Source organism: Bactrocera neohumeralis, chromosome 2, assembly GCF_024586455.1.
Source record: "Bactrocera neohumeralis isolate Rockhampton chromosome 2, APGP_CSIRO_Bneo_wtdbg2-racon-allhic-juicebox.fasta_v2, whole genome shotgun sequence".
Taxonomy (NCBI): domain Eukaryota; kingdom Metazoa; phylum Arthropoda; class Insecta; order Diptera; family Tephritidae; genus Bactrocera; species Bactrocera neohumeralis.
This window is the reverse complement of record NC_065919.1, coordinates 89,492,835-89,511,271: the sequence shown is the minus strand read 5'-3', so window position 1 is coordinate 89,511,271 and position 18,437 is coordinate 89,492,835. Positions and strand designations below refer to the sequence as shown.

The 18,437-nt window shown below is 39.4% G+C and overlaps 1 protein-coding gene across 2 annotated transcripts in view; it reads left to right on the top strand.

Annotated features, from left to right (window-relative positions):
* LOC126751480 (uncharacterized) overlaps positions 1–10,056 on the top strand; it is a 65,151-nt gene extending 55,095 nt beyond the window's left edge. For both annotated transcript variants that reach the window (XM_050461785.1, XM_050461784.1), the window contains 2 exons: positions 5,707–5,935; positions 7,349–10,056. In XM_050461785.1, coding sequence (XP_050317742.1) covers positions 5,707–5,935; positions 7,349–7,470 — 351 coding nt within the window. In that variant the 3' untranslated portion in view covers positions 7,471–10,056. The remainder of the gene's footprint in view (positions 1–5,706; positions 5,936–7,348) is intronic.
* The last annotated feature ends 8,381 nt before the right edge of the window (positions 10,057–18,437 follow it).

Below are 18,437 nucleotides of genomic sequence, written 5' to 3'. Positions count from 1 at the left end.
TTATTTACACTGAAATTCGCATTCAACTCGAGAATGAATACTTCCGCATCGCCTTTTCATTCCGCCACTGGTTTACTTGCCACACACGTGCGCCTGCGAATATAAGGGAGCGCAAACACACACACACACACAAACACACTGAGGCGAGGCGAATGTGAATGGGCGCAGATTTCATTTTGTTGAGTGCTTCTTGCATCTTGCATCTTGCAACTTCGCATTAAAGCAGCAGCCACATTTGTTGTTTGGCAGAAACTCAGCGCCCGCCTGGCCCACGGAAGACATTGAGGTTTGCAGCACAGAGCGCCATGTGTGGGTATTTTATGGACTCGATTTGTTTTCATGCCACTAATTCTCTAAGTCTTCGGCTGTGCATTGCTTAATTTGTTTCGTATGTGAGTGTGTGCTTGTGTTTGTGGTTGTGTGTGAAGATGCGAGAAAGGCTTGGCTTGGAGCTTGGCCGAGTAGTTTGGCATGAATGCAAATATATCCTGCAAATGGAGCACTAAATTCTAACAATAAGAAAAATTAAAACTGCTGTGCACAACAACAAGAACACACGCGACAGCGCAGATAGGCAATGAGAGCAAGTCAGTCCAGGAGATTATCACCGCGCTGCTTGGTTTGACGTTGTCGGTCTCCCGCCGTAACGGGTTCAACGCTGTGCAGACTGGCAACGTCTTGCTGTGCTGCTAAAATGTCTGGAAAATTGGTGAAAACCCATTGCGGTACTTTACTGTTTAAATATTTATGAAAGAAAATTGTCTCTGTGTCAATGCCGGTAAGACTGGCGTGTGCTTTGCGGGCGCCGGGCGCGCTCAAGCCAATTTCCAGATGCTGATGACAGGAGAAGATTTGTCGGCAGGAATATGCAAAGGGCGCTAGTCTTCTCGAGAGAGGACGAGAGGGAGACACAATGTGCTTGAGAATATGCAAGAAATAGAGTAAACAAAATTTCATGTAAAATAAATAATAATAATATGCCCCTCGTGACGGATGTTTGGCCAAATTGTTGGGGGGTGTTTCGATCTCGATTCTAAAAGTGATACCAAAGATTTTAAATCGCTTGGCTTGTTGGGTTTTTTATAGTAGCGGGAAGGTTTAAAAGCCACAGTGCGGAACTTTAGACCATTAAATTTAACTTATTCCCAAGTAGTATCTCTCCCACGGAATCACCGGATTAAGTAGTACTTCAGGGAGATAGAAAGGCTTTCAGTCTCATCTATGATATGAACTGACTGACGCCTAATATACTGTGTATGGCTTAGTTTTGTCTTAATTAGAGCTAACGCATCCTGACAGCTCTCCAGAGGACTTACAGTAGTGAAGTTTTTAACTTTGGGTTAGGTGGGCAGTAGTAAAGTTGTTGGAATCGGAACATATCCATGTTGCCAATGTATCCACTAAAGGATGTCCGGGATTAGTCTGTGGACCCACTGTCTTTTGGTTGAGCTAGCCACCGTTGATGCCACATTGTGATGCGTTGGTTCTCTCCTTTTTTTTACACCTACAGACGGTTCTGGTAGCTGGTCCAATCGCGCGAATTCGCCTTACTGGATGATACCCTATCTTTCACCTTCGTTCTGCTTATGAGCAAGTCTTTCCTTTTCTTGCTCACCCAACTCTAAACTCATGGTAGCAAACCAATGACGCAGGTTATCTATGCTACCATTGAATTTGAGCCACAGGTCATCCAGATATTTTACCTCTATGAGATCATCCGCATATGCGATTATTTTCACGTTTTTTGGCTGATGTATTCTTAACTCCCCTTAACACCTCCCGCCTTTATTTCTGTGGACAATCGCATTTTCGCTAACTTTAACAAAGCTAACTGGGTCGGATTCACAGAATTTACTGAGAACACCTTCACCGATTTACCCATTCCTTCGAAGCAGATGCAGCTAACGAGCTTGACTCCTTACGCCATGCCGATCGCGGTGATCCCAGAATAAGGTACTCGGCAAATGGTAAATCAACACATGCGGCTGAAGTGGATAGAGCATATACATACATACATCTATGTACTATATATGACCAAGCTGCAGCTTTCATCCAGTCGAACCTCGTTTGGCGCAGACGATTTGACGAAACCTATGCCTTCCCGCAATCCAAAAGCAAATATACATATTTTAAAAACAGTTATTCAAAATGGGCAAAAGAATAAAATGAACCTTTGCGGTTGCTGCATTTGTTTTTTGTTTTAGACATACAAAGTTATACATACAAGATCTGTCGCAAAAGAAACAGAACTTTTTAAATATAACTGTTTCTGTTGGCGCCACCTATTGGTGGGTATATGAAATAAAAAATTTGATCTCTTGTTGACATTTCGTAAAAATTTTAAGACAATTGGATAACTACAATCGCTGTTATCGATCAAAAAGTTACAGCAGCTTTTGGTCATCGGTCGTGAAATGCAAAGAGCAAATACAAAATTTTGCTTTAAACTTGGGAAAACGTTTACTGAAACATTTCAAATGATGAAAAAAGTTTATGGTGATCAGTGCCTATCCTGTAGTAATGTGCATGAGTGGTTTAAGCGATTCCAACAAGGTCGTGAGGACCTCTGTGACGATCGGAAGTCGGTCGTCTTCAGAAGTGAAAAATAAAGACAATGTTGATTTGTTTTTACGATTCCGAGGGTATTGTACACCGAGAGTTCGCCTCACCTGGCCAAACGATTAATGCTGTGTTTTGCCTTGGTGTTACAAAGCGTCTTTTGTCACGCATTCGTCGTGCTCGACCACAATACCGTGAGGCAGGTTTCTGGCACCTGTTGCACGGTCATCGGTCGACGCTTATCACTGATTTTTTGACAAAAAACTCCATATTAACCATTAATCCCTCACCCTACTCACCTGATCTGGTACCCTGTGATTTTTACCTATTTGTAAAACTTTATTTGCCCATGAAAGGACACTGGTTTCAGGATATTCTCAAGAGCATTCCGAAAAATGACCTTAAACACTCATTTGAAATGCTAATTGACCGGGCTAAACGCTGTATCGAAGCACAAGGTAACTAGTTTGAAAGTAAAATATAACGTATGAAAATACTAATTTTTATACTCTCGCAACAATGTTGCTAACGAGAGTATTATAGTTTTGTTCACATAACGGTTGTTTGTAAGTCCTAAAACTAAAAGAGTCATAGGGTTATATATACCAAAGTGATCAGGGTGACGAGTAGAGTCGAAATCCGGATGTCTGTCTGTCCGTCCGTCCGTCTGTCCGTCCGTCTGTCCGTCCGTCCGTGCAAGCTGTAACTTGAGTAAAAATGGAGATATCGTCATGAAACTTGGTATACGTATTCCTTGGCTCCATAAGAAGGTTAAGTTCGAAGATGGGCAAAATCGGCCCACTACCACGCCCACAAAATGGCGGAAACCGAAAACCTATAAAGTGTCATAACTAAGCCATAAATAAAGATATTAAAATGAAATTTGGCACAAAGGATCGCATTAGGGAGGGGCATATGTGGACGTAATTTTTTTGGAAAAGTGGGCGTGGCCCCGCCCCCTACTAAGTTTTTTGTACATATCTCGGAAACTACTATAGCTATGTCAACCAAACTCTACAGAGTCGTTTTCTTCAGGCATTTCTATATACAGTTCAAAAATGGAAGAAATCGGATAATAACCACGCCCACCTCCCATACAAAGGTTATGTTAAAAATCACTAAAAGTCCGTTAACCGACTAACAAAAAACGTCAGAAACACTAAATTTTACGGAAGAAATGGCAGAAGAAAGCTGCACCCAGGCTTCTTTTAAAAATTGAAAATGGGCGTGGCCTCGCCCACTTATGGACCAAAAAACCATATCTCAGGAACTACTAGACCGATTTCAATGAAATTCGGTATATAATATTTTCTTAACACCCTGATGACATGTACGAAATATAGGTGAAATTGGTTCACAACCACGCCTTCTTCCAATATAACGCTATTTTGAATTCCATCTGATGCCTTCTCTGTATAATACATAAGTATATACATTAGGAACCAATGATGATAGCGGAATAAAACTTTACAAAAATACGGTATTTGAAAAATATGTAAATGACGTATTATGAAATCTCGATTATCACTTTACCATCCGAGAGTATAAAATATTCGGTGACACCCGAACTTAGCCCTTCCTTACTTGTTTTTTGTTGTTTTTTTTAACAGTCCTGTTTCTCTTGCGACAGACCTTGTACATGATATATAGCAGAAATGCTGGTTGGCCATGTGAGTTGTTGCCACACGCTGCTATCATCTGCGGTTGTGTCATTGTCAAAGCTGCACTGACTCACAGTTATAACGTAAAATCTGAGTTCGTTAACAAAGTAAACGTCTGTTTTTGGTTGGCAACAAGGGAACACGTTTATCTGAGCTTTGTTTTGGTAAATAGTAATAGAAAGAGAAAATTGAAATATTGCGAGTGTTGATGTTGTGTGTAATTAGAGATTGTATAATTGGCGACATATTTTTAAGCAAATTACGAATAATTAAAATGTTAAAATTATAAATAATTATCATAAAAAATAATAGTACCAAATGTAATTAGGTCAGTGCAGTCGGCTTTGAAAATGAGAGTGAGTGAAAAAATTATAGTGGGATGAGAAATCATCCATTTGTGTACATATCTCCTAAACTACGAAAGCTGTAACAACCAAATTCGAACAGAGCAAATACCATAAGAACTTCTACGGACAGTCTGAAAACGAACAAGATCAGAATAACCCTGCTCACTCGCCATATAACGGTACTTTTCAATATTAATAGCCTACGAAAAAATTTGACAATAGGCGTGGCAACGCCCATTCCACATATCTCGAACCCATCCTCTTGTATATACAGAATTGCTTATTTTATTTTACATCTTAAGATACTTCCCTTGGTCTGATTCTTAGCCTTTCTTACTTGTGTTTGTTGTTGTTTCATCACTTTCTCCGCTTTCGAAAATGATCCACTCTGGTCATCATAAAATCATATAAATGGATTATTTCTACAATATATTCCTAAATTATGCACAAATCGTCAGCAATCCTACTCAAAATCCAAATCAAAACTGAAAATAAAAACTTAAACTCTTCTTTAAACTGCCAGCATTTATTTGGTAACATAAACACTTTAAAATTCTCAAATCCATGATTCTAAATGCCAAATCGCTTAAACTGTTTCATAATTCATTTTCATAAAATTTAACAAAAAAATATAAATTAAAAGCTCTTCAATTATCCGATGCCGTTAGATGTCCCAGCTGCATATAAATTGCTTAACCCCACACTCTATCAAAATGCGAGCCGAAGCTCTGCCTTCCGCAATTGCCAATCACCGGCGACAGCTGTCATTGGTGCCAACACTTTCACCCGTTGAGCCGTGACACATTTTTAAACGCTGTTTTGCCAACGTCGGGTTTTGCATGGCCATTAGTGGGCTAGCAGCGTTTAATTAAAAATAAAAATCACTCGTGTTGCGTCATTGCAACACACAGCCGCTTAGCTCCGCCATTCAGCGTGTCCACGAGACGAGCAACGATTTTCACTTGCTTATACCTCGCTTGGGCAAACGCTCAATCAACATTTTTATTTACCGTTTGGCTCACTTTAGCGGGACGGAAACGGGCTGCGGGCACCCAGGTGCCACCACCTGCATACTCGTGCCGTTGTTTGCGCTCGTGCTTTGATATGAGTGTGACGTGTGTTTGTTCTATGCATTTCAGGTGGTCGACGACAGCTATCTGGTAGCCTACAATGACACCGTGCACAAACATGGCCTCATAACGTCAATGCTCGGCCTTGAGTTGACAGTTGATGGACGTCACTTTCAGGACGGCGAAATGCGCGTGAAATGCCTGGCCAGCATATCGCCGGTGCTGTGGAGCGGCGACAAGGAGAGCGTGTTACAGCGACGGCGCGGCATTATTGACAACCGAGAGGCAATGCTCCTAGGTAAGTTGAAAGCGCGATAAACTTAAATAGCTCAACATCTTTCAATTTAGTGCATTTTAAAAGTCCAGCGCGAGTCGTGAATATCAAATTGTTTATTAAATATAGTGACTTGCTTTCCTGTAGTGGTTTATGGTGTACAAATCGGTCAGCGGAGACTGATTGACAAGGCGCTGAATGGCAGAACTGAGAAAAACTTTGATTGACTTGAAAACGTTTTCAGTGACCCACTTTGGCATTTATCGAACCTCGATTTAAGCGAACATTTTACTTGAACCAAACTCAATTTCGCAAGTGTCTAATAATAAAGTTGAACTCTTTTGTGGATTCATAGAAAAAATTTCAAAATCGGTCGTTTTCCAAAAGCCTTTTGAAAGAGACGATTATTTCATTTCGATTTCGAGACTTAGTTCAAATGACTTCGCACTGAGTTTGGTGAGGTCTTGAAGCATGCACATGACACCTGGTGCCAATTTGAGTTTTGGGCAAACTCAGCTTCTATTTGAACCTGCCTCCTCAGCGTTTGTATATGAAAAAAGGAGGCAAATGCAAAATTAACGCTCTTAAATTGATAATTCAATTATTCGCTCGAAGTTCTAATGAAAGAAGAATTATAGTGAAATACAACAAAAATTGCAACAAAGGCGACTTTCTCTTATTATGCGCAGTAATTTCCAAAAGCGCTTAAACATACATAGCTCTTTCGTGTTTCGATTTATTTTCGGCTCGAAATCAAAAACTGCATTAACTTCTCGCGCCCGAAAAATTCAATTTAATGCGCCACAATTTCGACGAAATTGCATTGAACGAACATGCGCTCTTTGCAACTTTCCATCACCACCATCTGTGCGATTCTTTTGCTTGCTCCTCAATGTCCTGTCTTTGTCTTATGCTGCGGCACTGACTTGAATTTCAATGTTGCCGCCATTCATATTCACTGCCAACATTCTGTCCTACGAGCTACGAACGCCGACGTTGCCAGTAACGGCACAGTACGTGTGCGGCATCGCTGAGTGCCAAGTGCAATCACGTCACACACACACACACACACATTGCCCACCAGCCGACCACTCGGCCCTTACAGCCCTTACAGACGTGCGTGTGTATTTATGGTTGACCGCAGCGTCCGAAAACTGCATTTATTGCCAATGCCAATGCTGTTGGCGCATACTGTTGTTGTTGCCGTTGGTAGCAGCTGCTTGCATCCGCAGTTGATTGCTCAACACTTGAAATGCTGACGGTGTCTCCGCGCGAGACAGGCAGCCAAACTCGGGGGCCGCATGAAAGTCAGCCAAATAGTTGGCGTTGCAACATCACTTCCGCTGGCAATGGTTTCTTAAGCAGCCAAGCGAGCGATATTTATAACTAAATTTCATTAATCTTCTTCTTCTTTTTCCTTCAATTCTCTCTTTCCAGTACGTGGTTCGGCCGTTCGGTTACATCCTTTGGGTAATTTCCTCTCCAGTCTGCGCCTGCTGACCGCCGTCACAATACTAACAATGAAATGTCAATTACTACTGAGCACCGACCGAGCATAAACGCAACAAATTAGCCACACACCAACACTAAGCCATACCTGCATCGGCACACACACACAAGCGTGCGCAATAACGAGAGTCAATAAAACACAAAATAGCATAAGTACAGTTAACCAAAGACAAACTAAACATAAGCTAGTGCAAAGCAAATAAAAGTGTGTAAGAAGAAGGAGAGAAACTGCAAGTCTTGCATTGCATGCCAGCGAGTGTGTTAAAGAGTCTTTCGCTGACTTTGCGGTTGGCGTGGCGTATACGCAACATTGCATTCAACTATAGTGGCTAACTTGCATACGGTTAAGTTAAAGTTAAGGTTTGTGAAATACTTTGTGCTAGCAATAAATTGATTTGTTCAATAGAAATTGCATGCAATTAAGCGAAAGACACGCAGAGAAGTTTGGTTGTTGAAAATACTGTAAATTGCATAAAATATATTACATAATATATAACTCAATACAAGTATATAGTAAATGTAAACAAAAAGCAGCGCAAACTTGTTATGTATATTAGATCCAAAAGTAACTTTCAAAAAAAAAAAAAAAAAATCAAAAGCATTGTAAGTAAGCCAATATTCAGATTCAATTTTCAGAGACTTGAGTGCAGTTTTGCTTTATTTTGTTAATCAATGGAAAATAATTCCCCTTTGACTCTTCAACTAGCACCGAACTTCTGCTTTCATCTAAAATTAGAATGAAAAATGTGTTAAATACACTACTACAATGGCTGCTGTCTCTGCTTGTTATTTTTCTTTCGAACTTTCGCTTACTGATTTCAATTGAATAAACATTTTTTCTCATTCGAAAGTCGAATTCCTTCAATTTCTACAAAAAAAAAGCAAATTCTATTTGCTGCAAGTTTGCCTGGTGATTTTATGTATTAAGTCAATAGGTTCAAGGCGCATTCCCGAAGCTAATTTTTTATTCAAAGAAATAGAAAAAGTAACTGGCGAATGCGGAGACTGAGCTCGCGTTTCGTATTTAGTCAAAAAGTCAACCCTAACGACTTTTGGTGCAAATCGAGCATTGGTAGGCTTTATACTCAAAACTTTAACCAAAATGAGTTGTTAATATCCTCTGTCATCTTTCTGATGCCAACACGTTGATTTACAAGCACTTTTCTTCAAATCTCTCGATGTTATCATCATTAAAATAGAGGTCGACGGACAAATCCTGTGAGGCAAGTTTTCGATGAATTCACGTTCTACACTTAAAGATTTGTGACACTGTAATACTCGTGCTTGTATAAAGTAAAGTGTTCATGATAAAGTATGTTTGACTCCCCAAAACACTTTTGAAGCATTTTCAACGATTTCATAGCTGTAATGGCAAACTTTTTGCTTTTTAAAAAATAGTTGCCAAACAAAACCTTATTCACAGAGATCATAAATGAATGGCGTATAGAGATCAAAATTTACATAAAGTTTAAAAAAAAGGTTATGCTAATCTAGGAAAAACGTACTTAACGATTCGGTTAGCCCTTGCAGTTTCATTGTACCAGTCCAGATCAAGCTTGATCGTGAATTTAGGTGTAAAGATATTTAGTATTGAAAAGCGACCGAGACTCGGATACTTTCCTTCCCGATAAGGTGTAAATTTTTCGATCTCGAAAATAAAATAATTTTTAGGTAGAGTCAGGGACTTCGAAAGTTAAAATCGATTATACCTACCTATTTGAGGCTTTGTATTTATGGTTCATTCCGCTTCTTGGACTATAGCGTCTCATCTATAGTTTTAAAAGTATGTCAGCTAGATTTATTGCTTCATTGTAAAGTCCGGAGATAGATTCACTTTGACCATCTATGAACAACCGAAATACTCCTCCAAAATCATTTAGAAACAGCAGCCATTGCTTAGACCTCTTTACGCACATCTAAGGTTATAATGACAGCCCTGCTTTGCCACGGCAAAACCACAAATAATTATTTGGAAATATTTCATAATTGAAGTAATTGAATCTGATGACTGTAAATATATACAAATGTAATTAAAATGTCAAGTTGGAAGCAAAGAACAAAAATTAATACAAGCAAATATTTATAATAAGACAAATGCCCGCATCAAATATAGCAACAAAAGCGGCAAGACAGCAGACCATTAAACCAAATTGACCAATTGCTTTAGTGCACACATTTAAATATATACCATATATGTATACATATGAGTTTCAATTTGGCTGGCGGTGCTTCGGTGCATGTAATTATGTTTGCATTAAAGCGCAATTACTTCGACTAAATATGGAATTTGGTAGGCGATTTTGGATGAAATAAGTACTGTAAATGCATTTCATATTAATTATGTACAAATCTCATTAATGTTGTATTAGCTAAGTGTTTAAGCGATAAGCCGCTTCCATTTGTGTGTATGTGTGTAATACTCGCATTATCTGCGCTTCTAGTGCAACTACTTTAATGATTACTTTATTTTTATATTTCACTAACCCAAACACTTGAGTATTAGCAACAAATATACAATACATATGTAGCAAGAGTGAAGCAGACAGGCGCTGCTGCAAGTGGAATGCCTGGTGATTATAAATCGCCTGCGGGTGGAGCAATGCAAATAAATTAATGAGAAAACTGTCTGTGTTAAACTGCGAAAAATGTGTTTCAATTTCATACAACGGAAGTTCGTTAAGGTTGGTACTAGTGCTTAATTTATTAAACCGTCATATCGACTCGCAAAGCGCATTCATTCCGTGGTATGAATCTTACAGCAGATCAGACAGTAATAGCAGGAATTACCTCAAATATAACCTGTTGTTGGGAATAAATATCGATTGAGAGGCTAAAGACGCAAAGTTCGACATTCATTCCGTTATGGTATGAAAATATTATCAACTTAATCGCAGCAAACACAAAAGATCAGACAGTAATGATATACTAAGAAACGATTTTTGGAGCCTACGAGTTGAAAAACAAATCATTTATATAATAACCTCTTGTTGTGAATAAATATCGAAACAAATGACAATCCGATGGTGCAAGGTCAGGGCTATATAGTGAATGTATCAAAACTTCCCAGCCAAACTCTCCCAGTTTTGCCGAGTCATCAAAGATGTGTGTGGTTAAGCGTTGTCCTGATGGAAGGCAAAGCACTTTCTGTTGATCAGTTTTGGCCGTTTGTTTTTGATTGCTTGCTTCAATCTCATCAGTTGTTGACAGTAAAATGTTGAATCAATTGTTCGACCAGGCTGAAGCAGCTCATAGTTGATGATTCCTTTCCAATCCCACCAAACACTCAACATAACCTTTTGGGGCGTCATTCCTGGTTTTTCGACAATTTGCTGAGCTTCACCACGCTTGGACTATGATCGTTTTCGCATATTATTGTCGTATTTGAGCCACTTTTCGTCTCCTGTTACCATTCGCTTCAGAAATGGATCGATTTCATTTCATTTCAGCAAAGAATCGCAGATGTTAGCTTGGTCCATTACAATTCATGTGGTCGCCAAACATCGAGCTTCTTTTTGTAGCCAGCCTTTTTTAAATGATTCAAAACCGTTTGATGATGAGTGCTTAGTTCATTTGCAATATTATAGCTGCTTACGTAATGGTTCTGATCAATCTTTTCTATAATTTCATCGACTTTTTCAACGTTGGATCGACCAGAGCGAGGTGCATCTTCCACATCAAAATTTCTAGATCGGAAGCGAGCCAAACATTGTTGTGCTACACGAAGTCATACAGCATCGTCCCCGTAAACTTCACAAAATTCATTGGTGGCTGGCGTGGCATTCTTCCCTTTTTTCTACAAAAATTTCAAGCGAATTTCTTCATTATTTTTCCCCAATTTTTTAACAGCTGTGACTTCTTTTCCGCATTCCCGCATTTAATTTTTTTTGTTAGATAAAGCTTAACATCTCACCTTTCCTTTTTTGTTCCAACACTATTGTGTCACATGTATGTGATTGGTAGCCCTGGAATATATTGACGACTGCAACGACATCCATTGACAAATTACGAAAAGACTTTTTCGACTACAAAATATTTGGGGGAAATTACATATTCATGAATGAATAAACAGTTTGTTTGGAAATACCAAATATGCCATATATTTTGAACCTCGTATAACAGTATAATATTTGGATATATTAATAGAGTTAATTTTAAGAAGATCAAGACCATTAATTAAGTTGCAAACTGAGCGCTGATATCTTCGTCCTCATTTTTTCTTCATTACTATAATCCAGGAGCAAGAGAGCGAAGAGTAGTACATACTTTATAAATTATAAGTGTAGCGAGCTTTAATTAGTTGAATCATCAGCTCAAAAGTGGCTAAAGTATACCAGAATGCTCCTAATGAAAGAGTATAAATGCAGTTAGCATTTTACTTGGGGACGAGTGTGAACTTATATTTCAAGCGCAATCATCAAAGCACCCAATTCCAACAGCAACGAAGGAGTGGGAAGAAAGCTTCCTGCCACCAGCCGCGTTGAGTAAGCAATCGTAATTATTATCTTGACACGGCTGCCGCGGTTGGGCTTTGTGTAGCAAGTGTGTCGGCGATCTATCATAATTGCAACACTGAAATTAAGGGAAACGCCAAACAAGCCTGCACAAAGCGGAGCGCGTACAATCCACTTGACAGCTGCACATAATCGTACGGTTAAAGTGCGACAATGCAACAAAACTCTCGCACAAAATGGACGAGAAAGAGCGCACGCACTTGCAATGTTGCACTGTGCGGCGACGTGTGGCAAGTGCATAACATCCGCACACGCGGCGGAAAGTAGTGCAAGCACATAATTTCACGGAGTTGCTCGGCGCAAAGGTCTGCAAAAACAACAAATGCAACAACTATAACCACTATATGGCCATAAGAGTTAGAGGAGCATAAAAAAGGGAGCAGCGAATAAAACCGCTTCACAACTGGGAACCCGATCGATTTTCGCATTGCTGTCGGCGCCGGCTGGCGAGGTGGCAAGGCTGCACAGCAGCGCCACAATAATGTGGAAATGTTGTAAAATTGTATTTGGGAAAAAAGCAGCGCAACGGCGCTTGCCGAAGATGGGACGGTGATGGCGGAATTGTTGTGGAGGTAATCGTTGGGGCTTTGCTGACTTATTGCGGCAGCTACTGCTTGGTTAACACTTTATTTAGGTCTGGCAGCTACAACGAGACACATTCGCACTTTACTTTTTTACTTTTTGTGATTCGCCGTTATTTTTATTGCATAGCCTACATTTTGCTCTGAACTTTTTCCATCAGCACACTTTCTGTTTGCCCCGGCTGTGCGATTAAGCAGTGTAAATTTCATTAAATTTTTATAGAAAATCCGTGCTGCTGTCTACTTATGGTATATCCTTATTGCTGGTATAATTCTAAGGGGTGAGGTGAAATTGTTGAAGAGTGATGAAGAGTTATTTTGCGAACGTTGATAGTTTGGTATCTGCAGCTTTTCTCAACACTTATCGAAGCAAAGGGCTCACAGCGAAGCGAATGCTGCAATTTGAGCCACCCTTTCGTTCAATTAAATTAATTAAATATGCCTTTAGGGCGCATTGCTTGAGCGTCGTCCATTCGTCATCACTTTCTGGAGTCCAATCTAACTTATTCCACTAAAAGCAGGCGAAAAATGCAAAAGTCACACAAAGCAGGAAGAAAGTGTAATTTCTAATTGCAACACTAAAAGTCATAGAAATGAATTTATTGCGTACATTAACCCTCGATTTCCTTATGAATGTTTATACACAAGCACCTCACGCAACATCGCTTGAGTCATAATGTCTGGTTTGGCGCTTTAAGCGCCGTTATTCGGCTTTTAATGCAAACCACGCAATGCCCTAGGCAAAGGAGGTTCAGCAGCGACTGCGTGCATTTGGTGAGCGCAATTGATTCCGCGACTATTTCCGCTTCGTTCGTGTGCCTGGCCGATAGGCAGCGCCCACTGGTCATTTACCTCATGTCGTCGGCAAAGCAATCAATTGCATTGCACTTGCCTTTCATTCTGGTTGCTATAATTCAAAGGCCTCCACTCTCCCTCACCAACTTGTAATCGGTTTTCGTGGTAATCTACCATTTTGTTGTAAACATTTGCCTCTGTGTTTACCACTTAATGTGGGCGTACACATTGCCTAAATTTATTGTTTCGCAAGTCATTGGCTACATACATACACATACTCATTTGAATAAAGCCTACTTGGAGGGGCACCAAATTTATAAGTCAGCCTATGTAAGCACGTGTTTGAAATCTCAATTATAAGCCTGGATCAGACAGGTGTTTTATGCGCACACTTGAAGGGCTCGAGGCTTGCTTTGCTTCTAATGAACGCCTGAATGCATTCAATTCCTGGGAGTTGCCAAGGGCTATTTCTTGATTGCTTTTGTTTGTATATTGTTTCCCAGCACTTGTGTATAAACAAAGCTGAACACAGTGGAATATGGCTGTAATAACTTTCATTGACATCAACAGCAGTAGAAGCCCACAATAACAACTATTCAAATAGAAATATAGCTCTTACTCGCTTGCCGTTATTTAGGCTTCCATATTCAAGTAATTAGAGCTACTGTGGTACTTACAGTTGGTCGGTTGGCAGCGTGTTCTCTCGAACTTGGCATCTCAGCTCATTTCCACACTCACACATATATAAATAGTGATGGCTTTTAAGTGCCAGCAAACGCTCTTCAGTTTTCCTATTGTTACGTATTGTGTGTAAGCAGCAGCATTTATAAAAGAGCCGTATAAGTAAAGGTTAAAAGGTGCCATGAGGTGCTAGGAGTGATATCTCTCGAGGTTAGAAATATAATCTCATAAAAGATCAGCGTGACGAACTAAATTGATTTAGCCATGTCCTTTTGTCTGCATATAGTACGCTAATTAGTCCCTCAATCTTTGATAAGCTATTCATCTGTCGAAACCGTCGATAACGGACCACTATAGCATATAACTGTCAAGCAATCTGAAGGATCGCAATCAAATCCTAGAATGAGAAACTTTTTGATGTGTCGAGATATCTTCTCGACATTTGGCAGAAGTTTTATCTATGAAAATGGTGCGATCACCGAAAAACTGCATAAGTTGAACTAAAGGAGCATATAGCTGTTATACAAACTGAAAGTTCGGAATTAAGAGCTTGTATGGAACAATTGTTCATTTGTTAATCAACATCAAGTTCCCTTATTTTGTGAAAGTTATTATGGTTTCGGTGCAACCGAAGATAATTTTTTTGTAAAAATCATGTTCTTGTGTTTTCTTAAAATTTCTGAAAATGACGCGATTTAAAGATTTTTATTGCCGGAATTTCGGCAGGTGAAGTTAGTATTTGTGGGGGAAGTTGTTCAATGCTTGCTCTGCAAACAGTATAGACGAAAGGAGTTTTGAAATTCACGAGTTTATATACCTCATTTTCAGCCGTTTTATGATACGGGGTAGTCGAAAAAGTCTTTTCGTCTTTCTAATCAGACTTCAAATTATTTTTTTTATATTTGTTATCTGCTTTAATGAACCAAATATGTATCATTTTGGCCGACCACTTTTTGCCTTTTTTCCGTCAGAGAAATTATTCCATCAGCGTAAAACTTCTCTAGTTTCTCGGCGAAAAACTGCGACAAGTAATTTTCTCAGGCTTCTCCTGAAGCCAATTTTACTCCATTAAGGGAGTCCTACATTGTCCGAAACAAATGGCAATCCGATGGTACAAGATCAGCGCTATATGGTGAATGCATCAAAACTTCCCAGCCAAACTCTCCTAGTTTTGCGGAGTCGTCGAAGATGTGTGTGGTCTAGCGTTGTCCAGATGGAAGACGAAATCCTTTTGTTGATCAGTTCTGGCCGTTTTTTTTGATTGTTTGCTTCAATTTCATCAGTCGTTCGCAGTAAAATGTAGAATCAATTGTTTGGCCAGGCTGGAGCAGCTCATAGTGGATGGTTCCTTTCCAATCTCATCAAACACTCAGCGTAACCTTTCGAGGTGTCAATCCTTGCTACTGTTTGTTGAGCTTCCCCACGCTTGGACCATGATCGTTTTCGCATATTATTGTCGTATTTGAGCCACTTTGCGTCTCCTGTTACAATTCGCTTCAGAAATGGTTCGATTTCATTTCGTTTCAACAAAGAATCGCAGATGCTAATTCGGTCCATTAAATTTTTCATAGACATTTCATGTGGTACCCAAACATCGAGCTTCTGTTTGTAGCCAGCCTTTTTTAAATGGTTCAAAACAGTTTGATGTCATGACTGCTTGTGTGACGGTCCTGGTCAGTCGTTTTCATAATTTCATCGACTTTTTCAACGATAGGTCGATCAGAGCGAGATGCATCTTTCATATCGAAATTTCCAGAACGGGAGCGAGCGAACCATTGTTGTGCTACACGAACTGATACAGAATCTTCACCGTAAACTTCACAAATTTTATTGGTGGCTTGCGTGGCATTCTTCCCCTTTTTAAAAAAAAATTTCAAAACACCGAATTTCTTCATTATCTTCACTCATTTTTGAGCAGCTGAAACTTTTTTTCAATTTCCGCGAATTTAATTTTTTTGTAGTAAAGAAGCTTAAAATATCACCTTTCCAACACCATATAGTATGACACTTTGAGATTGGTAGCACTCGAGATATACGACTGTGACGAAATCTTTTGACAAAATACGAAAAGACTTTTTCGACAATCAATATTTATGTTTAGTTTGCTTCATGTTATTTGCTCGAATTTCTTTTTTAACAGCTCCCGGCTCACTGCTGTATATATCCATTCATAATTACCTCAAAGAAAAATGAATAACTCGTACTTTTATAGTGCTATTTTCACTCAGCATTATTAAGACAATTAATACACTTTTTCAATGAGTGTTCTCCTAGTCCAATTTCTGCATTTATGCTCGCATCGGAAAGTAATGTATATATATACTCGCATATACTTGTGTGTATATTGGTTATGTGCTTTCTCATAGATTAATTTCAGGAAATTTACTTGCTCAGACTCATAATCGAAATAGTAATCAACTTAAGTGAAAATGCACAATGAAATTGCTCTAAACCCAAAGTCGATGGAAATCAACTGCACGCACATACCCTCACACATGCATACACCAACAACGGCAACAACCTTAACACATATGTGTGCTGGTAAGTAAAGATGAATGCTACCATTTCACATTGCACACCTTTTTCTGAGTTTGCATGCCACAAAGTCTTCTCCGTCGAAACCTCAACAAAAGGATAAAGTAATAACGAAAACACCGAGCAGAAAAAATGCTCGCATGAACTACTTATTCCAGAATGCGCCAAGACAAAGAAGTCATGTGTGTTGGTGTGGTTTCAACAACAACAACGACTCATAATGCACTCACATTACGAATGAAGTTATGTACGTATGTAAATGATAAATAGGGAAAGTAAAAAATGCTGAAAAAGACCGAGGAAGAAGAGGAAGGCAAGCGGCTGTTATGGAGTCCACAATACGAAAAGTAAGTCGCAAGTTTCAGGTTCATGAGGGCGTTGCAGGAAGGTGGGATATTGGCAAGAAGGAGAGGTGGGTATATATCGCATAAATTCATAAAATAAGTAGGTAAACGGGTGTTTTTACCTTTTTAGTTGCTTAAGCGCATAGCTGTAGATGTGCAGGCTCAAGGTACGCATATTTCCAGGAGTAACAGGAGTAAAATATTGTCATTTGCACCAAGCAGGAAAATCCCTCGAAATATAAATACCAGTTAGTGAGAACTGATGAAACACTTAGGCACAAAAAAACTATGTAAATTAAAATATCTTTCCGGTTTTGTCAAGAAATCGCAAATTCCATGCCACACTGACTAAACAACTCTCAGCAGGTCGCAACTTGAAATATAAATTCCAATTTCCTGCAGGGCTTTCACACACTCTTAGATGTGAAAGTACGCAGTAACAGAAGTTCTTTTCTGCCGACCAGAAGACCGCTTTAAATGCGAGTACTAAAAGCGTTTTGTAGTACCGTTTGAGCTTTGAAGTTTTTGATGCCTTTGACGCGGCTAAACACTTTGCAACAACTTGTTACCAACATTTAACGCTATTGTGCCATAGACTTGCAACATTTCCACAACTCTTTCGGAAAAACGAGCGTCTATTTAGTTATGTGCTGGTGTTTTCATTCCCTCTTTTGTTCACTTTGGTTTATTTCTATTTTTTTGGGTTCGAATAAAGAACCGCTCGGCTCTGGCAGCTCTGGCAGCTGTGGGGAAAGTGGAACGAAGTCCATATACACAAGTGTTAGTTGGAAATTCTTAAGTGCATACATTAGTGGCACAGGTGTCAATTGGATACTTGCCACAATGTAAAAGCGCAAACACATCTAAAACAGGAACAAAGCTGGGCAAAAAGGTGCAAATAGAGTTATTAAAATGCGGTCGGTTAGAAAACGAAGTCAAGCTAATTTTCAATTCCGTGTGAAACTTTTCCTTCTTAAGCCTGGAGATTAATTCCTTTATGATGATTTTATTGAGTTCGATTATCGATTCAACGAATGCAGATGTGAAAATACTATTCCGAAAATTTTGTAACACTGGCTATATAATCAGTGATTCATTTCGAGGTTCCCTACCTTTTTAAAGAAAAAAAGAACCTTCAAATTTAATGGGGAATGTTTATTATAATTTTTGAAGATTATCTCAATTAAATATTAGCCGCGGCTACGTCTCAGATAGTCCGTCCGTTCAATCCAATTTTCGATGAGTCGTTCGAACATTTCGACTGGTAAATTGGTAACTGGCGAATGACAAGCGAGATGTTTAGCTCCAAGACCTGAATCGAAGCTGGAGTGTCCGGATATACTTTAGACTTTACATAGCCCCACAGAAAAAAATCTAACAGTGTGATATCACACTATCTTGGTAGGCAATCGACCGGCCCAAAACGTGAACTGCTCACCGAAGTGTTTTTTCAATAAACCCATAGATTAATGTGATGTCTGTGAAGTGGCGCCATCTTGTTGAAACCAATGTCATGAGCTTCAATTTCAGGTATCAAATAGTCGTTTATCATGGCGCGATAACGGTCACA